This window comes from Lonchura striata, chromosome 36 (assembly GCF_050655825.1).
Source record: "Lonchura striata isolate lonStrDom1 chromosome 36, ASM5065582v1, whole genome shotgun sequence".
In the NCBI taxonomy this organism is placed as follows: Eukaryota; Metazoa; Chordata; class Aves; order Passeriformes; family Estrildidae; genus Lonchura; species Lonchura striata.
In genome coordinates this window covers 4,089,877-4,108,535 of record NC_140738.1, presented here as the reverse complement: position 1 = coordinate 4,108,535, position 18,659 = coordinate 4,089,877, and the positions used below count along the sequence as shown (strand labels likewise).

Below are 18,659 nucleotides of genomic sequence, written 5' to 3'. Positions count from 1 at the left end.
GCAGGATTTCATTGCGCAGAACTGACAGGGCCAGATCCAGGGATGGGGAGGACATCGAGGCAGGCTTCAACTGAGCAAATTCTGCAGTGCTGACAAATAGGGAGACCACAGCCAGGTGAGGGAGGCAGGTGGAAAAGGCTTTGTGCCGTCCCTGCTCAAAGGGGATCCTCAGCACAGCCCTGATGATCTGTACATAGGAGAAAACAATGAACACAAAACAACAAAATGATAAACTGCTAATAACCACAAAAAGCCCAAGTTCCCTGAGGTGGGAATTGGAGCAGGAGAGCTTGAGTATCTGTGGGATATCACAGAAGAACTGGCCCAGGGCATTGCCATGGCACAGGGGCAGGGAAAATGTATTGGCTGTGTGCAGCAGAGCAGTGAGAAAGGCACTGGCCCAGGCAGCTGCTGCCATGTGGGCACAAGCTCTGCTGCCCAGCAGGGTCCCGTAGTGCAGGGATTTGCAGATGGACACGTAGCGGTCGTAGCACATGATGGTCAGCAGGAAATGTTCTGTTGCAGCACAGAAAAGGAAAAAAAAAACTTGTGCAGCACATCCTGAGTAGGAGATGTTCCTGGTGTCCCAGAGGGAATTGTGCATGGCTTTGGGGACAGTGGTGCAGATGGAGCCCAGGTCGCTGAGGGCCAGGTTGAGCAGGAAGAAGAACATGGGCGTGTGCAGGTGGTGGCCGCAGGCTACGGCGCTGATGATGAGGCCGTTGCCCAGGAGGGCAGCCAGGGAGATGCCCAGGAAGAGGCAGAAGTGCAGGAGCTGCAGCTGCCGCGTGTCTGCCAGTGCCAGCAGGAGGAAGTGGCTGATGGAGCTGCTGTTGGACATTTGCTGTGGCTGCACATGGGCACCTGTTCATGGAGAAAGGACAGGGACAAGTCAGGAGAGGCTGCTTGGAGCCAAACCTGGGCCATTCCCTGCAGCCTGTCCTGCTGGGACTCACCCACCCTTGTTCCTGCTCTGGGAAAACCTTCACCCAGGTCCCTGCCTGAGCTCCAGTTGTGCTGGCTGAGTGTGCCAGGAGCAGCAAGGACTGTGTGTGGGGGCTCTCAAGGAGCCATCCCTGCCCTGCTGCCCTGGGTTTTTGGCCATGTGGCAGGGGGACAAGGCTGGATATTCAGGATTTTTCAGGGGAATCTCTCCCGATGCAGAAAGGCTTGGTACCATCTGCATTCAGACTTCTAAAGGAATTTCACTTTATTTCTAAAGGAAATAGATGGCAGGAGCTGGTTTTAGGAATTGTTTTCTTACCCACTCACCATTCCTGTCTCTCTGAGGTCAGAAATCCCCAGCATTCCTGCTGCACTCAGTTTCCCACTGAGACATGGGAGAGGCAAAGGATTCCCTGTGGCTGAGGGAAGCTGAGGGGCAGGATGGGCTTGTTCCTCCAGCACTGCTCTGTTCAGCCCCCTCTGCTTCCCTGAGCATCTCCCTGGGCCTGGACATCCCCTCCTGAGAGGTGCCTTGTCCCTGGCAGCGCTCACAGAGCCCATCCCACCCTGTGTGCCCTGGGCCCAGCCCTACAGAAACCTGCCTGTGTGCAGGGCCCTGGCTGGGGCAGGCTCTGTGTGCAGCTGGGCAAGGGCAGCTCAGGAGAGCCCTGCTGGGCCCTGCAGAGGTGATGCTGCTGCTGCCCAGGGCTGAGGAGTGGCTGAAGGCCCTTTGGGAGGCTCCCAGCAGAGACACTGACCACCCACAGTCACAGTTCTGGAGTCTCTGTAAATGTTCAAACATTCCTCTGATGATCCTGTGTGTTCCTGTTCTGCTCAGAATGTTCTGTGATTCTGGGATTACAATTCCTGTTCTGCTTCTCTTATCCCCCTCTTGTCTATAATCAAAAGAGAAAAAAAACCCCTTACACTGTTAGAGGAGTAAAATAAAAACCAGACTTTTATTGGAAGATCCCAGGTGTCCCAGTGGGGATGAGGCACACCCAACCCCTGATTTCAGCAATTCCTTAATTCATTGATTAATTAGGATATTTAACAAGGACATTTGAAAGGACATTCACTTGTCCCAATTACAGTTCCCTGGCTCAACCCATTGGAGTGGGTCCAAGGACTTCTTTGCCCAGCTTTTTGGTATCACTGCTCACATTGAAAAACCAAAATGTTCTTCTTGTAGGTCCTTTTCCTTATAATATGACTATATAGTATTAAAGGAATGTATTTAGATAGTCAGCTTATTGTTCTAAAATCTAAGAGAAAGGTAAGGATAAGTACTAGAGTTAATTAAGGATTATAACTATATTAACTATATAATAGTAGTTTCAAATAGTTAAGAGTTTAATAGAGTTTCGTAGGATTATAATTTTATAACTATATCATAGTAATTTACAGAACTGTGAATATATGATAAATATATAAAAAGCAAAAACCTTTTTGTCATCACCCCAAACTTCCCACCCTGCTCCAAGCAGGAAATAGAAACACTCTCAGGAAAGCTCCTGATATTTATAGCAATCCCAGGCTTACCTTGTTTGGGAAGTGTCCCCCGGAGCTGTGCCCAGGCAGGTCTGGAGCTGGGAGCAGCCCTGCCCCAGCCAGCCCCTCTCAGCAGCAGCACCTGCCCTGCTCAGGGTGGCTCCTTCCCCCCACAGCTCCTGGCCAGCGCTGGGAGCAGCTCCAGGGCCGGCTGAGAGCTGTCCCTGGCAGGCAGCAGAGTCCCTGGCCCAGCACAGCGCCCTGGGCTGCAGGACCCTGCTCTGCAGGACAGCCCTGGGCACCCCTGGCTGCTCTGCACAGGAGATGAGCAGAGAATGCACTCACAGGCTCTGTGGGCATTGGCATGTTCCAGCTTTAGGAGATCTCTCCAGGAGCTGCAGCTGCATTGTCCTGCAGCCAGAGGTTCCTGTGCCAAGGGCTGGCAGTGATTCTGCCCCAGGCACTTCTCAGCCCCTTCCCAGCCCTGACTGATTGAAGCTCTCTGTGCCTCTGTGCTGTGCCCGGGCTGGCTGCAGGCAATGCCCCAGCCCTGCTGGGCTGGGAGAAGAGCTGCTCAGCAAGAGAAATGTGCTTTTGAAGCTCTGCTTGGTTACCAGGATCACCCTCTGTGCCAGGAGCCCGGCCCAGCTCAGCAGCACAGACACAGCACAAGGACTTTAATGAACCTCTGGGGCTTTGTGCTCAGGCCCTGAACATCAGGCCCTGAGAGGGAGCTGCAGAAACCTCTCCAGAACTCCAAGTCAGAATCCAACTCCAAAGTTTCTTGGACTTTTAATGGGTCCCACTGAGGGACACGACTGAGAAAGTGTCCCCAGGCCCCAGGCAGATCAGAGAACTGGAGGCACTGATGGCAGGTGGGGACAAAGAGAAGCCAAGTCTTGGTGCCCTGGGGCACAGCAGGGTCTGTGCCACCAAGGGCTGTGAGGAGACACCTTGTCCTGAGGCCCTGGGGCCTCCTGGCACAGCCCCAGCCAGGCTGGGCACTGTCAGCCCCTGGTCCTGCCCTCAGCATCCCCCCCTAGCCCACATCCCAGTGGGGTCAAGGATCTGCTGGAAGGAGTCCCTGGGGAGCCTTGGTCAGGAATGGCCCTGGGGGCTCCTTCATGCTCCCAGAGACTGCAGGTTTTTCAAAGGACTTTGGCTTTTGCTTTTGCCTTGGAGTCTCTGAGAGGTTTATGCAATCATGGCCTCCAATTATCTGCTGTAATTAGTCCCTGGAGAGGCTTTGTCAGGAGCAACACTCAGTGGGGCCCATTAATGCTTCAAGGTACTTCAGTTTTATTAAGGTACTTGGTGTTTGCCTTTTTATACAGACTCTGTGAGAGGTTTGTGCAATCATGGCCCCAATTATCTGCTTTAATGAGTCCCTTGAGAGCTTTGTACAGCCACTCAGTAGGGCTCATTAATACTTTGAGATTCTTAGCTTTGGTAAGGTACTTTGGATTTTCCTTTCCACATTGACAGTTCTTTGTGCCATTTTGAGTCTCTGAGAAGTTTTTGTGCCATCCTGGCCTCCAGTTCTCTCCTCCAAGGACTCCATGAAGAGACTGTGGTATAGATGAACCTTTGTGGTTCCCATTAATGCTTTAGACCCCAACCACTTTGGGGTTTTCTTCTGACCTTGACTCTGGGAAAAGTTTTTGCAATCTCCTCTCAGGCCCTGAGGTTCCAGGGCTCAGCTCCAAATGCACCACGGGGCTCATTAGGATCAAGTATGTCCTGACAAACCACGGGTCTGCCTCAATTTCTCTCTGCTCTCGTGCAGCTTGTCATTAAGTTTCTGTAGTGATTTTGGGTCATCATTTTGAGATTTCTCGGCCAATGCTTCAATAGTGTGGTGGCTAATTACCAGTGCACTCACTAGAATATACTTACTATTTCCTGCTGTGACATAGGATTAGGAGAAAGGCAAAGTAGTCAAAAAATATTAAAAGGGTATAAATAAATTGTATTAACAATAACAAAGAAAGAGTAATAAGAATTAGAACAAAACTTTCAGAACACTTCCTCTCTCCATACCACCTGACAATGTAAAGAGACAAAACCCAAAATTTTCAGTCAGTTTACCACCTCTAAAATAGTCTTTCTTCACTTCACTTAGGGAGAGAAGTTCCTCTTGTTAATGTTATGAAGACTTCTCCACAAGAAAACTGTTATCTCATGGCTTTTCATTTCCGTGAATAACAGCTGACTGGAAAAATCTGCAGTCATGAAGTCCCTCCCATTTTTTCACAGCTTTTCCCACAGTTGTGTTTATGGGCCATGTCAGCTTATGGGATATTAGTATAAACATGAGCTGTTTAAGAGCAAAGGTTCTCTTCATCTATTTCTGAAATCATCATCTCTGGGAACAGAGATCTTCTCTCCCTGAGGACACAGGGTCTCATCACTCTGCTCTCCTTCTCTGTTCAAACTTCTCATGGGATCACAGCTACTTCAACATTTGCTTACTTTAGCATGGAGGCCTTTGCTGAAACAAGTCATCTCCCCATACTTTTCAATGCATTATAGGGAAAAAGATAGTCTGATGTATCCATGATATCCTTCTTCATAGCTTTAGCAGAGGATTTCAGCTCCAAGATCAAGGCATCTCCTCATCCCTCCCATCTGGGAATCAACTTCCTCTTCCCTGCCCTCGGTGTGTTCATGTTGCTCCTCTGTGTGCCTGCCCTGTGTCCTTTTCTCTCACGGGAGGGAGGATGGCAGCACTGGCAGAGTCAATATCTCCCGGGGCTGCAGATGGTTCCGTGAGCCCGGCCGGGCTCGGTAGCCAATTCTAATTTTGGCCATGGTCCCTGGACATGAAGACCAGTTCTTTTCTATAGGAATGAAGGAACAGAGCCTTACTGCTTTTGGGGCAAATGAGAAGTGACCACAAGCTGCAAAGGCCAGCCAGAGCTTCCAGATTTTGTTCTTAGAGATACCCTTGAATATAGGAAAGATTTTAGGCAGAGTGTCAGTTTTGGCAATGGGCATCTGAAAAGACGGATGGTTCTTTTCCATACAAAGGAAACAAAGGAGCCCCATTGCACCAGGAGTTGATGAGGGGCAGCCCTTGACATCCCAGCATCAGCCAGACCTGTCAGATGGCCACTGGAAGGCCAAGCCAGCCAGACCTGTTCCATGTTCCCTCGGTTCCATGTGGCCCCACAGTGTCCCAATGGTCCCTTGCTTCCAGGAGGCCCTGAGGTGTCACAATGCCCCTTTGGTGACCCCAGGCCCTGAAGGGTCAGAATGGTCTCCATGGTTCCATCTGCCCCACAGAGTCATAATGGTCTCTGGGTCCATGAAGCCCCGCGGTGTCACCATGTCCCCTTGGTTCCATGGGCTCCAGTGGTGCCACAATGATCCCCTTGGTTCCATGAGGTGCCCACAGTGTCACAGTGATCTCCATGGGAAGGAAAGAACCAAGCCCCAGTGTGGCAGGGGCAGCCACCAGAGACCAAAGCCATCCAGACTTGATGGTACGGGCAGATTTTGCCTGGCAGCAACCCTTGGATATAGGGAATTTTAGAGGTGGGATCCCAGTTTCAGATATGGACACCTGGAGGACAGTTTTTTCCATAGGAAGGAAAGCACAGAGCCCGAGTGTTTCAAAGGCAGAAGAAGAAAGGGGTGGCTCCTGGGAGGCTGAGCCAAACAGACCTGTTCTTCCTGGCATCATTTGTCATGGAGGAATCCTTGGATAGATGGAATTTGGGAGGAGGAATCTCAATTTTGACAACAGTCACCTTGAGATAAAGGACAGTTATTTCCACTGGAGGGAAAGCACCAAGCCCCCGTGTTTCAAAAGCAGATGAGAGGCAGCTCCCAAGAGGCCAAGGGCAGGCAGCCAGACCTGTCTGTCCTGGCAGCTTTCGTTTGGTAGCAATCCTTGGATGTACAGAGTTTTGGAGGAGGAATCCCAGTTTTGGCCATGGCCCATGGAGGAGAAGGAGAGTTCTCTCCCATAGGAAGGAAAGCCCAGAGCCCCAGTGCCTCAGGACAGGTGAGAAGCAGCCCTTGACATGCCAAGGTGGTCAGGAGGTCCCCAGGAGGCCCAGCCAGCCAGACCTGGTCCGTGTTCCCTTGGTTTGGTGGTGATGCCTTGAGAGGCTGCCTAGAACAGAGCTAGGCAGTGTTAAAGGAATAAAGCAGGTATTTATTAAAAGGCCTTCAAGGGATACACCCTGGGCAGTACAAGAGCCTGGCCCTGGCTCCATCCTAGATGGAGTCCAGGTCACGAGTTTTCACTGGGGCAAACAGGGGGATTTGGTCTGGCAGGATGTGTAAAACAATCTCCTGTAATATCTACCTGTTCTCACACAGAGCACTTGGCTGCAGGGACACATTCCCATCGTTCCTGCCCAGGTTTCAGGATTCAAACACTGCTGTCCTTCCCAGGAGCTGTTCTTCAGCTGCCTCGGGAGGCCTTTTGGCCTCTGAACCCACACTCTGGCTCATTATTAGCACTGCTGGATCCAAACCCTTTATCTCCACCAAAAGCAGTGATTTGAGGTGGATCTACTTTTTTCCCAATTGTTTTAAACACTGACAATGTCAATAATTGTGCTACCTTGTCATGGGTTTGAATAATCCAATCTTGTTCACTATTGTTTAACTAAATTACTTCATTTTCCCCTTGATAATCTGCATCAGTTCCTCCTCCCATGACATGAGCACTTTGCAAGGCCAAGCTCCAGTGAGCAGTTACTAAACCAAAGTGTCCTGGAGGAATCTGGATTCCTGTTCCTGTATTGTTAACTCTCTGATTTATCTGATTTATCCTGACTAATTCCAGTGGATGAAGGTCCAGCCCTGCAGCCTCTGGGCTGGCCCTGCCAGGGCCATCACACCCAGAACAATTTCCCAGGCAGTCCCAGTCTCACTGCCCAGGGCTGTATTTGCACACTGGGAGCAGCCGTGCACAGCCAGGGGGTTTCCATTTCCCCAGGGGCCATTGTTAAGGGCATGGAGCACATCTGGAGATGGGTTCTCCATGGGGACAGGTTCCCAGCACTCATTCTTTAACTGCTCTTTTTACAAACCCTTCACCAGTTCAACCAATCCTGCAGCTTGTGGATTGTCTGGTACATGAAAACCCAGCACTCCTAATCACTGTATTTCTCATGTAACCCACAAAGCATTCCACACCACAGTATCAGCAAGCCCTATAAAAATAACCAATTTCATGCATTCCTCTGGTATTTGTTGTACACAATCTTGCAGAGTTTACCACTGACATTTGGTTCTTGGCCAGTCCTTTTCTGTAGGGGATTCAGTGTCACAGTGGGCAGCCAAAGCTGACAAATAAGTATTGTCAGCATTATTTCACATTATCAATTTTTTATTATGTCAAAAAAAAGGATCATGTTATATTTTTATATAACTGCTATTATTAGTAATAATAATTATATTTCACTTGCACAAATGAACCTGTATCCCCAAATCCAACCAGAAACACCTGAATTCACCCAAATCCACCAGTTTCCCCTTCTATGACAAGCCCACCGTGAGAGAGAAATCCGAGCAGGAGTCCTGGAATTTTGGGAACAATCCTGAAATTCCAGGAAAAAAAAAAGCCAAAATTCTTGGAAGAACCCCAAATCCAGCCTCAATTATCTCTAAAATCCACACTATAACCACCCAAAGCTTCCCCTTCTGGGACAAACCCATGATGAGAACAGAATCTTGGGGAAAATACCCAAATTCTGGGAAAAATCCTGAAATTCTGGGGAAAAAAAATCCCAAAATGCAGTTGAGAACCCACCCAAAATCCCATGGAAAACACCCAAATCCAGCCAGGAACCCCCCAGAATTCACACTCAATCTACCAAAGCTTCCCCTTCTACCCCATAGTGATACCCAAATCCAGGGAAAAGTCCACAGATCCTTGAGAAAACAGGACATTTTGGGGAAAAAACCCAAAATCCTGTGAAGAAACATAAATCCAGCCAGTCCACCCCCAGTCCCCTGGGAAGGACTCCAAATCGCTGTTGGAACATCCCCAATTCCTCTGAATTCCCCCAAAATTTCTCTGAAATTCCCCAAATTCCTTCTAGGACTTCCCCAGATCCCTCAATAACGTCCCAAATTGCTTTTGGAACTGCCCCAAATCCTTTCTGGAACCTCCCCAAATACCTCGGAAAATCCCTTGGAAAACCCCAAAATCCCTCTTGGAACTCTCCCAGATCCCTGAGAATTCCCCCAGATCCCTCAGAAAGCCCCAAATCCTCCCCAGATCCCCTCTGAATTCCCCCAGACCCCTCAGAAAGCCCCAGATCCCCTCTGGAACCTCTCTCAGATGCCCCCAAAATCCTCGGGAACAACCCCAAACCCCCCGAGCCGTCCCCAGCTCCCCCCGGACTGATCCCAAATCCCCCCGGAGCCAGCCCAGGTCCCCTCTGGAAGCTCCCCGAGTCCCTCGGGAAGCCGCAGATCCCCGGGAGCCGCCGGGCAGCGCCGGGAAAGCCCAAAGCCCCGCGGCAGTGCCGCATCCCGGCCGGAGCTGCCCCGGGAGCCCCGCGGGGCCGGGGCCGGGGCCGGGATGCGCCGTCCCAGCGGATCCAGCGCGCCCGGCCGGGCTCGGCCAGCGCGGCCCAGGGCAGGGAGCGCTGGTGGGGCGGGAGCGGGAGCGGAGCGCGAACGGGACCAGCGCAGAGCCAAGGGGGGAGAGGCCCCGGCCCCACAGAGAGCGGGGCCGGAGCGCGGGGCCGGGCGGGGATGGCTCGGGGATTGTTCCGGGCGATTCGGGCACTCGCAGCGATCTGTGCGGGATTCTTGGGCTGCTCCTGGGAGGTTTGGCTGGGATTTTGAGGGAAGTTTTCGTGGGGATTTTTTGGGTGGATTTCCTCGCACTTCGGGTGGGATGTGATAGGACTTGGGGGCATTTTTTGTGGGATTTGAGAGGGGTTTGGTGGGATTTTGGTACGAATTTTTTGAGTGGATTTGGTGTGGATTTTGGGGTTTTTTGGAGAAATTTTGGTGGGATATTTTGGGTGATTTGGTGGAATTTTTTTTGTGTGGATTTTGTGTGATTGGGGAATTTTTGGGGGCATTTTTGTACAGTTTTTTTCTGTGTGGATTTTGTGGGATTTTCATGGGAATTTAGTGGGACTTTTTGAGAGATTTTTCTGTGGGATTTCTGGGGATTTTGAGGGCAATTTTTTATGGGGATTTTGAGGGATTTCTATGAGCCTTGGGGTGATTTTTGTGAGGAGTTTTGGGGTGAGTTTTGTGGGTTTTTGGGTGGAATTTTTGTGGAGATTTTCCTGGGATTTTGTGTGGATTTTCTGGCATTTTCGAGGATTCTATGGTGGAATTTTTATGTGATTTTAATGGTATTTTTGGTGGGATTTTTTGTGAGGTTTTTGAGTGATTTTTATTGGATTTTGGTGGGGTTTTGGGGGTATTTTTTGGGAGATTTTTGCTGGATTTTGGGTAGTTTTTTGGGGGATTTTATGGGATTTTGGTGATATTTTTGTGGGGGATTTTGGGGAGATTTTTGTGATTTTTTTTTTTAATTATTAATATTTTGGTGGGGTATTTTGTGTTTTTTCTCAGGATTTTGGTGGGATTTTGGTGTTTTCTCTTGGGATTTTGGGCAGATTTTGTGTTGCGTATCCAGAGTGACTTTGGGCAGCTCTGGGGCAGCTTTTGGGGTTTGTCTCCCGTGTCCCCCAGCTGTGGCAAAGCCCCGAAGCACATCCTGTTCCTGCCCAGCTCCCTGAGCAGCCCCAGGAGCTGATGCTCCCCCTGCTCCTCAGCCAGGGAGATCTGGGGCAATCCCGGCATTCCGGCATTCCGGCCGGGCTTTGGGGCACTGCGGGATTTTGGGGCTTGGGGGGTGAGAGGCTGAGGGGGCTTGGGGCTGGATTTTTTTTGGACAATATTGGAATTTTGGGGGGGAATGTCTGGATTTTTAGGAGGAAATTTCTGAGTTTTTTGAGGAAAATAACAAATTTGAGTGGGAGGAAATTCTGGACTTCTTAGGGAGGAAATGTTTGGAGTTTTGGTGGGAAATTTCTGGATTTTTGGGGATGAATTTCTGGATTTTTTAGGGGGGAATTTCTGAATTTTTTTGGTGGGGGAGTTTCTGTTTTTTTGGGGAGGGATTTTTGGATTTTTTTGAGGGGGAATTTCTGGATTTTTTGGGAATGTTTCTGTATTGTTTGGAAATTATTCCGGATGGGGAACAGGGTTGGGTTTGGATTTGGGGAGAAATGTTTCTGGATTTTCTGGGTAAATTTCCTAGTTTTTTGAGAATATTTCAGGAGTTTTTTGAGGAACATTTCTGGATTTCTTTGGGGAACATTTCTGAATTTCTGGGGGAAATGTTTAGGATTTTTTTTTTTTTTTTGAGCATTTCTTGATTTTGGGGGATATTCCCGGGTGTCTGGGGAACATTCCTGGGTGTCTGGGGAACATTCCCGGGGTGTATGGGGGAGGTTCCAGGGGTGTCTGGGGGAGGTTCCCAGGTGTCTGGGGAAGGTTCCCGGGTGTCTGGGGAACATTCCTGGGTGTCTGGGGGAGGTTCCCGGGTGTCTGGGGAACATTCCCGGGTGTCTGGGGAACATTCCTGGGTGTCTGGGGAAGGTTCCCGGGTGTCTGGGGAAGGTTCCCGGGTGTCTGGGGAACATTCCCGGGTGTCTGGGGAACATTCCCGGGTGTCTGGGGAAGGTTCCCGGGTGTCTGGGGAACATTCCCGGGTGTCTGGGGAACATTCCCGGGTGTCTGGGGAACATTCCCGGGTGTCTGGGGAATATTCCTGGGTGTCTGGGGAACATTCCCGGGTGTCTGGGGAAGGTTCCCGGGTGTCTGGGGGAGGTTCCCGGGTGTCTGGGAGAGGTTCCCGGGTGTCTGGGGGAGGTTCCCGGGTGTCTGGGGAAGGTTCCCGGGTGTCTGGGGGAGGTTCCCGGGTGTCTGGGGAAGGTTCCCGGGTGTCTGGGGAAGGTTCCCGGGTGTCTGGGGAAGGTTCCTGGGTGTCTGGGGAAGGTTCCCGGGTGTTCCGGGCTCTCCTGGCCCCGTTCCCATCCCAGGTTCCCGGGATTCCAGGAGCTGCGCTGGTGCCCGGGCGCCGCGACATCGCCTCGCTGCAGTTGGACACTGAGGTGCAGGCGGGCGCCGCTTGCGAGGCCCTGCAGGGCTCCAGCATCACCCAGAGCCACCCATGGAGATCTCCTTCACCAAAAAGTGACCCAGAACACCCCAAACCCCACCAAAATAACCCCAAACCCCCCCAAAATGGGCCTGAAATACCCCTCAAAAACTGCCTCAAACCCACCACTAAATAACCAAAATCTGCCCCCAAACACCCCAAATCCCTCCAAACCACCCTGTAATCTCAGAGGAATGCCTTGAAATCCCTCCAAACCACCCTGAAATTCTTCAAAGCTGCACCTGAATGCCATAAATCTGCCCCAAAACACCTCAAATACCTTCAAGCTGCCCCAAAATCCCATGGAAACACCCTGCAGTCCCTCCAGACCACCTAAAAATCCCATAGAAATACCCTGAAATCCCTCAAAGCACCCCAAAATCCCATAGAAACCCCTGAAATCCCATAAAAGTGCTCCCAAATCCCATAGAAACACCCAAAAATCCCTCAAAACCACCCCTAAACACCCTAAATCCCATAAACCTGCACCCAAATCCCATAGACCTCCCGCCAAATCCCAAGAAAATACTCCAAAATCTCAGAAAACTGCCCCAAAAATGGTCCTGACCCCGCCCCAAACCCCCTGCACGCCCCCACTCCCCCAGGTAAGTTCAGCTCAGCCCAGCCCAAATCCTCCCTTTTTTATCCTAAATCCTTTTTTGTCCTACATCCTCCTTTTCTATCCCAAATCCTCATTTTTTTTATTCCAAATCCTCCTTTTTTAACCCCAAAATCACTTTTAATCCCTAATGTCTTTTTGACCCTAAATCCTTCTTTTCCCAACCTAAATCCTCCTTTTCCCACGACAAATTCTCCTTTTTTCTCCCCACATCCTTTGTCTGTCCCCAAATCCCTTTTCCAATACCAAAATCTCTCTTTTCCACCCCAATTCCCCGCCTCGTTCCCCTTTCCACATCCCAAATCCCCTTTTCCCATCCCAAATCCTTCCCTGTCCACCATAAATCCCCTTTTCCCACGCAGGATCTTTCCCCATCCTGAATCCCCCAATTCCCACCCATTCCCCTTTTTTTCCCGGTGTTGTACCCAGGATCTTTCTGCAGACATTGCACCTGGAGCTGCCCCAAATAACCCCAAACAAACCCCAAATAACCCCAAACAAACCCCAAAAAACCCCAAACAAACCCCAAATAACCCCAAACCAACCCCAAATAACCCCAAACAAACCCCAGATAACCCCAAACAAACCCCACTGTGTCCCCCAGGACTGGAGTGGATATGGGGGTTCATGACCCGAAACTTTGGGGACTGGGAGGATTGATCCTAAAATTTGGGGTTTAGGGGGGTTTGACACCTTGGGGTTTGGGAGTTTTTGACCCCAAACTTTGGGAACTGGGGGAGTTCAACACCCCAGGCTTTGGGATTTTGCGGTTTTTTTCCCATGATTTGGGGATCAGGGGGTTTCACCCCCAAACGTTGGGATCAGGGTGATTGGACAACCCAGGTGTTTCAACCCCCAGGATTTGGGGTTTGGGGGTTTAGACCCAAAAATTTGGAAACTGGGGGGATTGACCAACTGATTTTGGGGGATTTAACCCCAAAGTGGGGGAGATCAGGGGGATTTGACACCCCAGGGTTTGGGATTGAGGAGGTTGACCCCAAAGTTTGGGAATTGAGGGGTTTGACCCCAACCTTTGGAGAAGAGGAGGATTGAACAACCCAGATATTTCAATCCCCAGGAGTCGGGGATTGAGGGTTTTAACCCCAAACTTTGGGGGCTGGGGGTGTTTGACACATCAGGATTTGGGATTTGGGGGTATTTGACCCCAGACTTTGGGAATTGGGGGTGTTGGACACCCCAAATGTTTTGAACCCCAGGATTTCAGGTCAGGAGGGTTTAATGCCAACGTTTGGGAATTGGGGAGGGTTTGACACCCCAGGATCTGGGATTTGGGGGGTTTGATCCTAAAATTTGGGGTTTGGGGCAGGGGGGAGGTTGACATCCCAGAGTTTGGGTTTGGGGATTTTTGACCTCTCCCCTCCCAGTGTTGGGATTTGGGGTGTTTGACCCCAGTGTTTGACCCCCCGGGTTTGGGGTCGGGGTTGGGATAGGAGCCATTCCCTGGAAACAGCGGTGGGATCGGGATCGAGAACAGGAACGGGAATGGGATCGGGATCGGGAATGGGAGTGTAATGGGGTTGGGAATGAGATCGGGAACTGGCCCGGGAACGGGAACAGAAATGGGAATGGGATTGGGAACAGGATCAGGGAACGGGATTGGGATCAGGAAGCGGAGAGAGCCTGACTCAATAATGGAGCCCACCCCCAGGGAGCGATCCTGCCCCAGTCCCGGGATGGACCCATCCCCTCAATCCCGGACCCCTCCCCAATCCCAGCCCCTCCGCAGCCGCTGACCGGACCCTCCCTCAATCCCAGCCCGCCCCAATCCGGATCGGAGCCATTCCCGGACCGGACCCTTCAATCCCTTTTTGGGGCGGCTCCTGCCGCTTCCAGCCCATTTTTGGGACTTCCAAGCGGCTCCGGGGACCCTCCCCATTTTGGGGTGTTGGGGTGGCCCCAAGGCCGCCCCGGGGGCCGAGGGGGGATGGAAACCCCCAAACCCGGGGGGCTCCTGGGGGTCCCCAGTTCCTCCCGGCCCCGCCCCGAAGCAGATCCTGGCCAATCAGAGCGCGCGGCGTTGATGACGATCCAGTTCCCGGGCAGAAACTCGGCGCTGGTCCCGCCTGGCGATTTTCAGCCAATCAGCGCCCGGGACGGCTCTGACTCATCAGTTGCCAGGCAGAGCCCAGCGCCTCTCCCAGCACCGGCCAATCTAAACATACAATGGAACACACCTGAGTAAAACAATTCATACTACAAATATACTAAACACGAAACCAAACACCACTATAATGTCTCATACAATTTAAGCAAACAATTAAAATTTAATAACACCCTTAAGTACTCTAAAAAATTAAAATTATTTATAAAAATATAATCGCAGATGGGTGGTTTTATATGGATATTGGTTTTTGGATTGTTTGGGTTAGACGATTTTTAAAAAAGGATTTTTATAAGAATTTAAACAGCTGAGAAGGAGCCACTCTGGAAATAGAACTGACTGAAAATGAATGGGAAAAACATCATTAACTCTGAAAGTTTTATTTGCTATCAGATACATCCCAGCCACCCAGCCCCACACAATCCCCATCCCACCACTCCAAAATGGAATCCCACTTCTTTCAATCTCCTCCCAACCCCATCTCACCCTGGCAGCTTTGGAATCGAGTGAGCTTTGTGTGGGATTGAGGGTTTTTTTGAGGGGGAACAAGCAATTTGAGGTGGGATTGTGCCTTTATAGTTTAAAATCCAGTTATTTTCAGTGGGATTGAGTGGTTTTGTGGTGACAAATTCATCCCTCTTGGCTTTTGAAATGCAAAGAGGTGGAGAACACTGCCCAAAATCACCCCAGAACCCACAAATCCTCCAGAAGTTGAGTTCATGGTGTCCAGGGTGAGTGCAGCTGCCGGCGGCAGGAACAAATGAGATGTATCTTGGTTTCAAAAAACTCCAAAATCCATTTCTTATCACCGAAAGACAGGGCAAAGGCAGAGCCATGGGATTTGTATAGGGTATCCCAGGGGTGGAGTTTGGGTTTGGGTCAAGGGAGGAGTTATTGGCAACACAAGAAGGGTGAGATCAAACTCCTGCCTCTCAGCAACAGGGGCACTCCACACAGAATGCGTCCCCAAATCCTAAATTCCCCCTAAAACTCCTGTGAAATGGTGACACTTCAGATATTTTTGATCAGTTTCTTTAATTTAACCCTGTTTTGGCTGTGTTTGAAGAATAAAGATGAATCAGAGGAAAATTAGGGCCAAACCAAAAGGATAACCAGTCAGGTGTGTTCCCAACATTGATCACAGGGAATGTGGGTCACCAGACCTGTGCCCAATGTGGGTCCTGCAGTGGGGGATGGAGCTGGAGCAGAGCACGAAGCTCTTCCTGCAGGCGGGACACTCTTGGGGCTTCCGTTACTGGTGCCTCTGTTGGTGTCTGGTCAAGTGAGAGCTCTGGGTGAAGCTCTTCCCACACTGGGGACACTCGTAGGGCCTCTCCCCAGTGTGGATGTGCCGGTGCCTGACAAGGGAGGAGTTGTGCTTGAATCCCTTCCCACAGTCAGGGCAGCGGAAGGGCCTCTCATCTGTATGAGCTCAATAGTGCAAGAGGAGATAGGAGCGAGTCTGAAACCCCTTCCCACACTTGGAACACTCGTAGGGTTGCTCCCCAGTGTGGATCTTCTGGTGGACAATCAGGGCACCACACTGCCTGAAGCTCTTCCCACACTCCCTACACTCATAGGGCCTTTCCCCAGTGTGGATCCTCTTGTGGCTGCTCAGGTGGGAGATCCGCCTGAAGCTCTTCCCACATTCCCCACACTCGTAGGGCCTCTCCCCAGTGTGAATCCTCTTGTGCTGGATCACGTTGGAATTTGACCAAAAGCTCTTTCCACATTCCTCACACTCATAGGGCTTCTCCCCAGTGTGGATCCTCTGGTGCTGGATCAGGTTGGAGTTTGACCTGAAGCTCTTCCCACACTCTGAGCACTTATGGGGCTTCTCCTCATCATGAAGCTGCTCAGGGACCACCAGCCCTGAGCTCTGGCTGAAGCTCTGTCCACCTTCCTGGACCAGAGTGCATCTTTCCTCCTCAGATCCCCTCGATCTGCATTTGCAGCCCCTCCTCGTGCAGCTCCCATTGGGTTCCTGCACCATGGAGCCACTCAAAACAGCCTCTTCCACAAGGTTCTGCCATGGGGATTTGTCCTCTCTGCTCTCCACCCTTAGCACCTCATCTGCGGGAGGAAGGACAAGGAGAGGATGGGATTTGCCTCTGTGCCAGAGGGAAGGGCAAGGAGATCCCCTCAGTGCGTCTCCGGCAGGAGGGCACTGGCAGCGGGGCTGTCCTGCAGCTGGGGGCCAGGCTGGGCTGGGAGATGGAGCAGGAGAGAGGGGGAAAGGGGCACTGACTTCCTCCTCACCCGCCTCAGTGTCCCAGGTCTCCTTCCTCTTCCTTGCAGCCTCCTTCTCCATTTTGTGAAGGTTTTGGGATGGGAAATCCTGTTTTGGGAGGAAAACAAGGGATGAGCACAGTGAGTTTTGTACTGTTTCAAAGCAAAACAGGGAGAGCGTCGAAGCCAGAATCACAATTGAGTAAGAAAATTAAGATCAAGGCAATGATAGAGAAACACTGCCTTAACCTGACAGAGTCAGGATATAACCTTACACCCCGTTGCTCAGGGTGGTGGTAGCTGTCTGATGAAATGGTGGCTGCAGTCCGGCTGGAGTGATGAACGTGATTCTGTCAAAGCAGTGATCCTGTAGAAGGGTCTGGTCTTCCTCTGAAGGTCCAGTGGTGGTTATGGAGCTCTTGTCCTCTGGGAATGCAGTAGGCAAGGTGATCGTGGTGTTGCAAGGGTGAGATTATATCCAGGTAGGAATGCTTGGTTCCTCCCCCTGGGCGGAGCATCCCACAATGGGATGATGTAATTTTATCAGTGCTGCAGTGACACTCAATGGCCCATTAAGAGAAGATGGCCCCTGGAGGGCGTTATCAGGGCTGAGCCATGGAAGAGATAAAGAACACTGCCCCACCTGTTGATAACAGTTTATGGAGATGGGGACTGAAAACACTTTTGGTTACATCTGACACTGTAACCTGAAACAATGAGGCAATCCCTGCTTGGGGTGGGGGGTGAACACCACCCCCCTTACCCAAACTGGCTCAGGTGTAAAACCCCCACCCTGGGAAGGCCACACACACAGGGGACAATGTCACACTTGCCCTGTCCCAGGGGAGATCTCTGTCCCTGTCACTCCTTTGCTCTCTCCCCTTTTCTCTTTCTTTCCATCTCTCTCTTAAGTTTGTTAAAATCACTGAAAGAAAGGGAGCAGATGACACCAGTGAGGCTGACATGGATCATTCATGACCTGTTGAGGAACACAAGGCTACTAAAGTCCTACAAGAAGCCCAGCTCAAGTTATTTTACAAATATCTCCTGAATTCACAGTCTTGGAGAAGAAGCATTATTTTCTTGGTCCCTGTCACCTTTGTGACAGCTACACTGACCTTTAACTTCCTTTTAATAATCTGTATTGGGACAAATTTCTGTGTTTCTTTTTTTGGAACCTGCCAGCATCTGAGCTGGAGCTGTGCTTGAACTGATAAAATTTGGAATTGCCACAGAATTGCTTCTGTTTTTGGTTTATTAATGTTTGGGTTTTGTTTGCGTTTCAATCACAAGAGACTTGCGGAAAGAGCAAATCTTCCTCAAGGCATTATCTGTAGGGTTAAGTTTAATATCTTCTGAGTTTGTTTTGTTCAGTGCCCAGAGGATGCTCAAGGGGTCTCTGGTTTTGGTTTGGCCCTAATTTTCTTCTGATTTGTCTTTATCACTTAAAAACACCTGAAAAATGACTAAAAAGAGTATTGACCAGAGATGTTAAAAGTCCCACCATTTTAGAGGTATTTGAGGTGGAATTTATCCTTTGGGAACATATTCTGGAGGATCTGTTGGTTCTTGGGGGATATCTGGTAGTATTTTCCATATCTTTGCACTCCAAAAGCCAAGGTGGATTTGTCTCTCACCTCAAAATGACTCAATCCCACTCGAAACCCCAAAATCTTACCCCAAAATAGGTGAATCCCACCTCAAAATGTCTGGTTCCCACCTCAGCCCCATGCCAAAATTACTCAATTCCACAGCCTCCAGGTTGATATGGGGTTGGAAGGAGATCAGGAGAAGTGAGATCCAAATTTGAGGTTGTGGGATCAGGATTGTGCGGGGCTGAGTGGGTGTGATTTATTTTGATAGCAAATGAAACTTCCAGAACTATTGATTTCTGTCCCATTCATTTTCTGTCAGTTCTGGTTTGCTTTTCAGAGTGCCGCCTTCTCAGCTGATTTTGTTTGTGTCCTCCTGCCACAGACTGAAAAGCAAGATGTGTTCTATTTGCCATCTGTATGGCAGTTGTCCTGTGTTAAGTGGGCAGTTTTCCTTATCTCTTCCACAATCAATCCTCCCTCGGGGGAGACATCTGTTGATAA

At 50.4% G+C, this 18,659-nt stretch overlaps 1 protein-coding gene across 1 annotated transcript in view; it reads right to left on the bottom strand.

Moving 5' to 3' along the window:
* Nucleotides 1-16,645, bottom strand: part of LOC146764054 (uncharacterized) — a 69,882-nt gene extending 53,237 nt beyond the window's left edge. Inside the window, 3 exon segments of the mRNA XM_085565436.1 lie at nucleotides 13,584-13,590; nucleotides 15,591-16,407; nucleotides 16,594-16,645. Coding sequence (XP_085421562.1) covers nucleotides 13,584-13,590; nucleotides 15,591-16,407; nucleotides 16,594-16,645 — 876 coding nt within the window.
* Nucleotides 16,646-18,659: the final 2,014 nt, after the last annotated feature.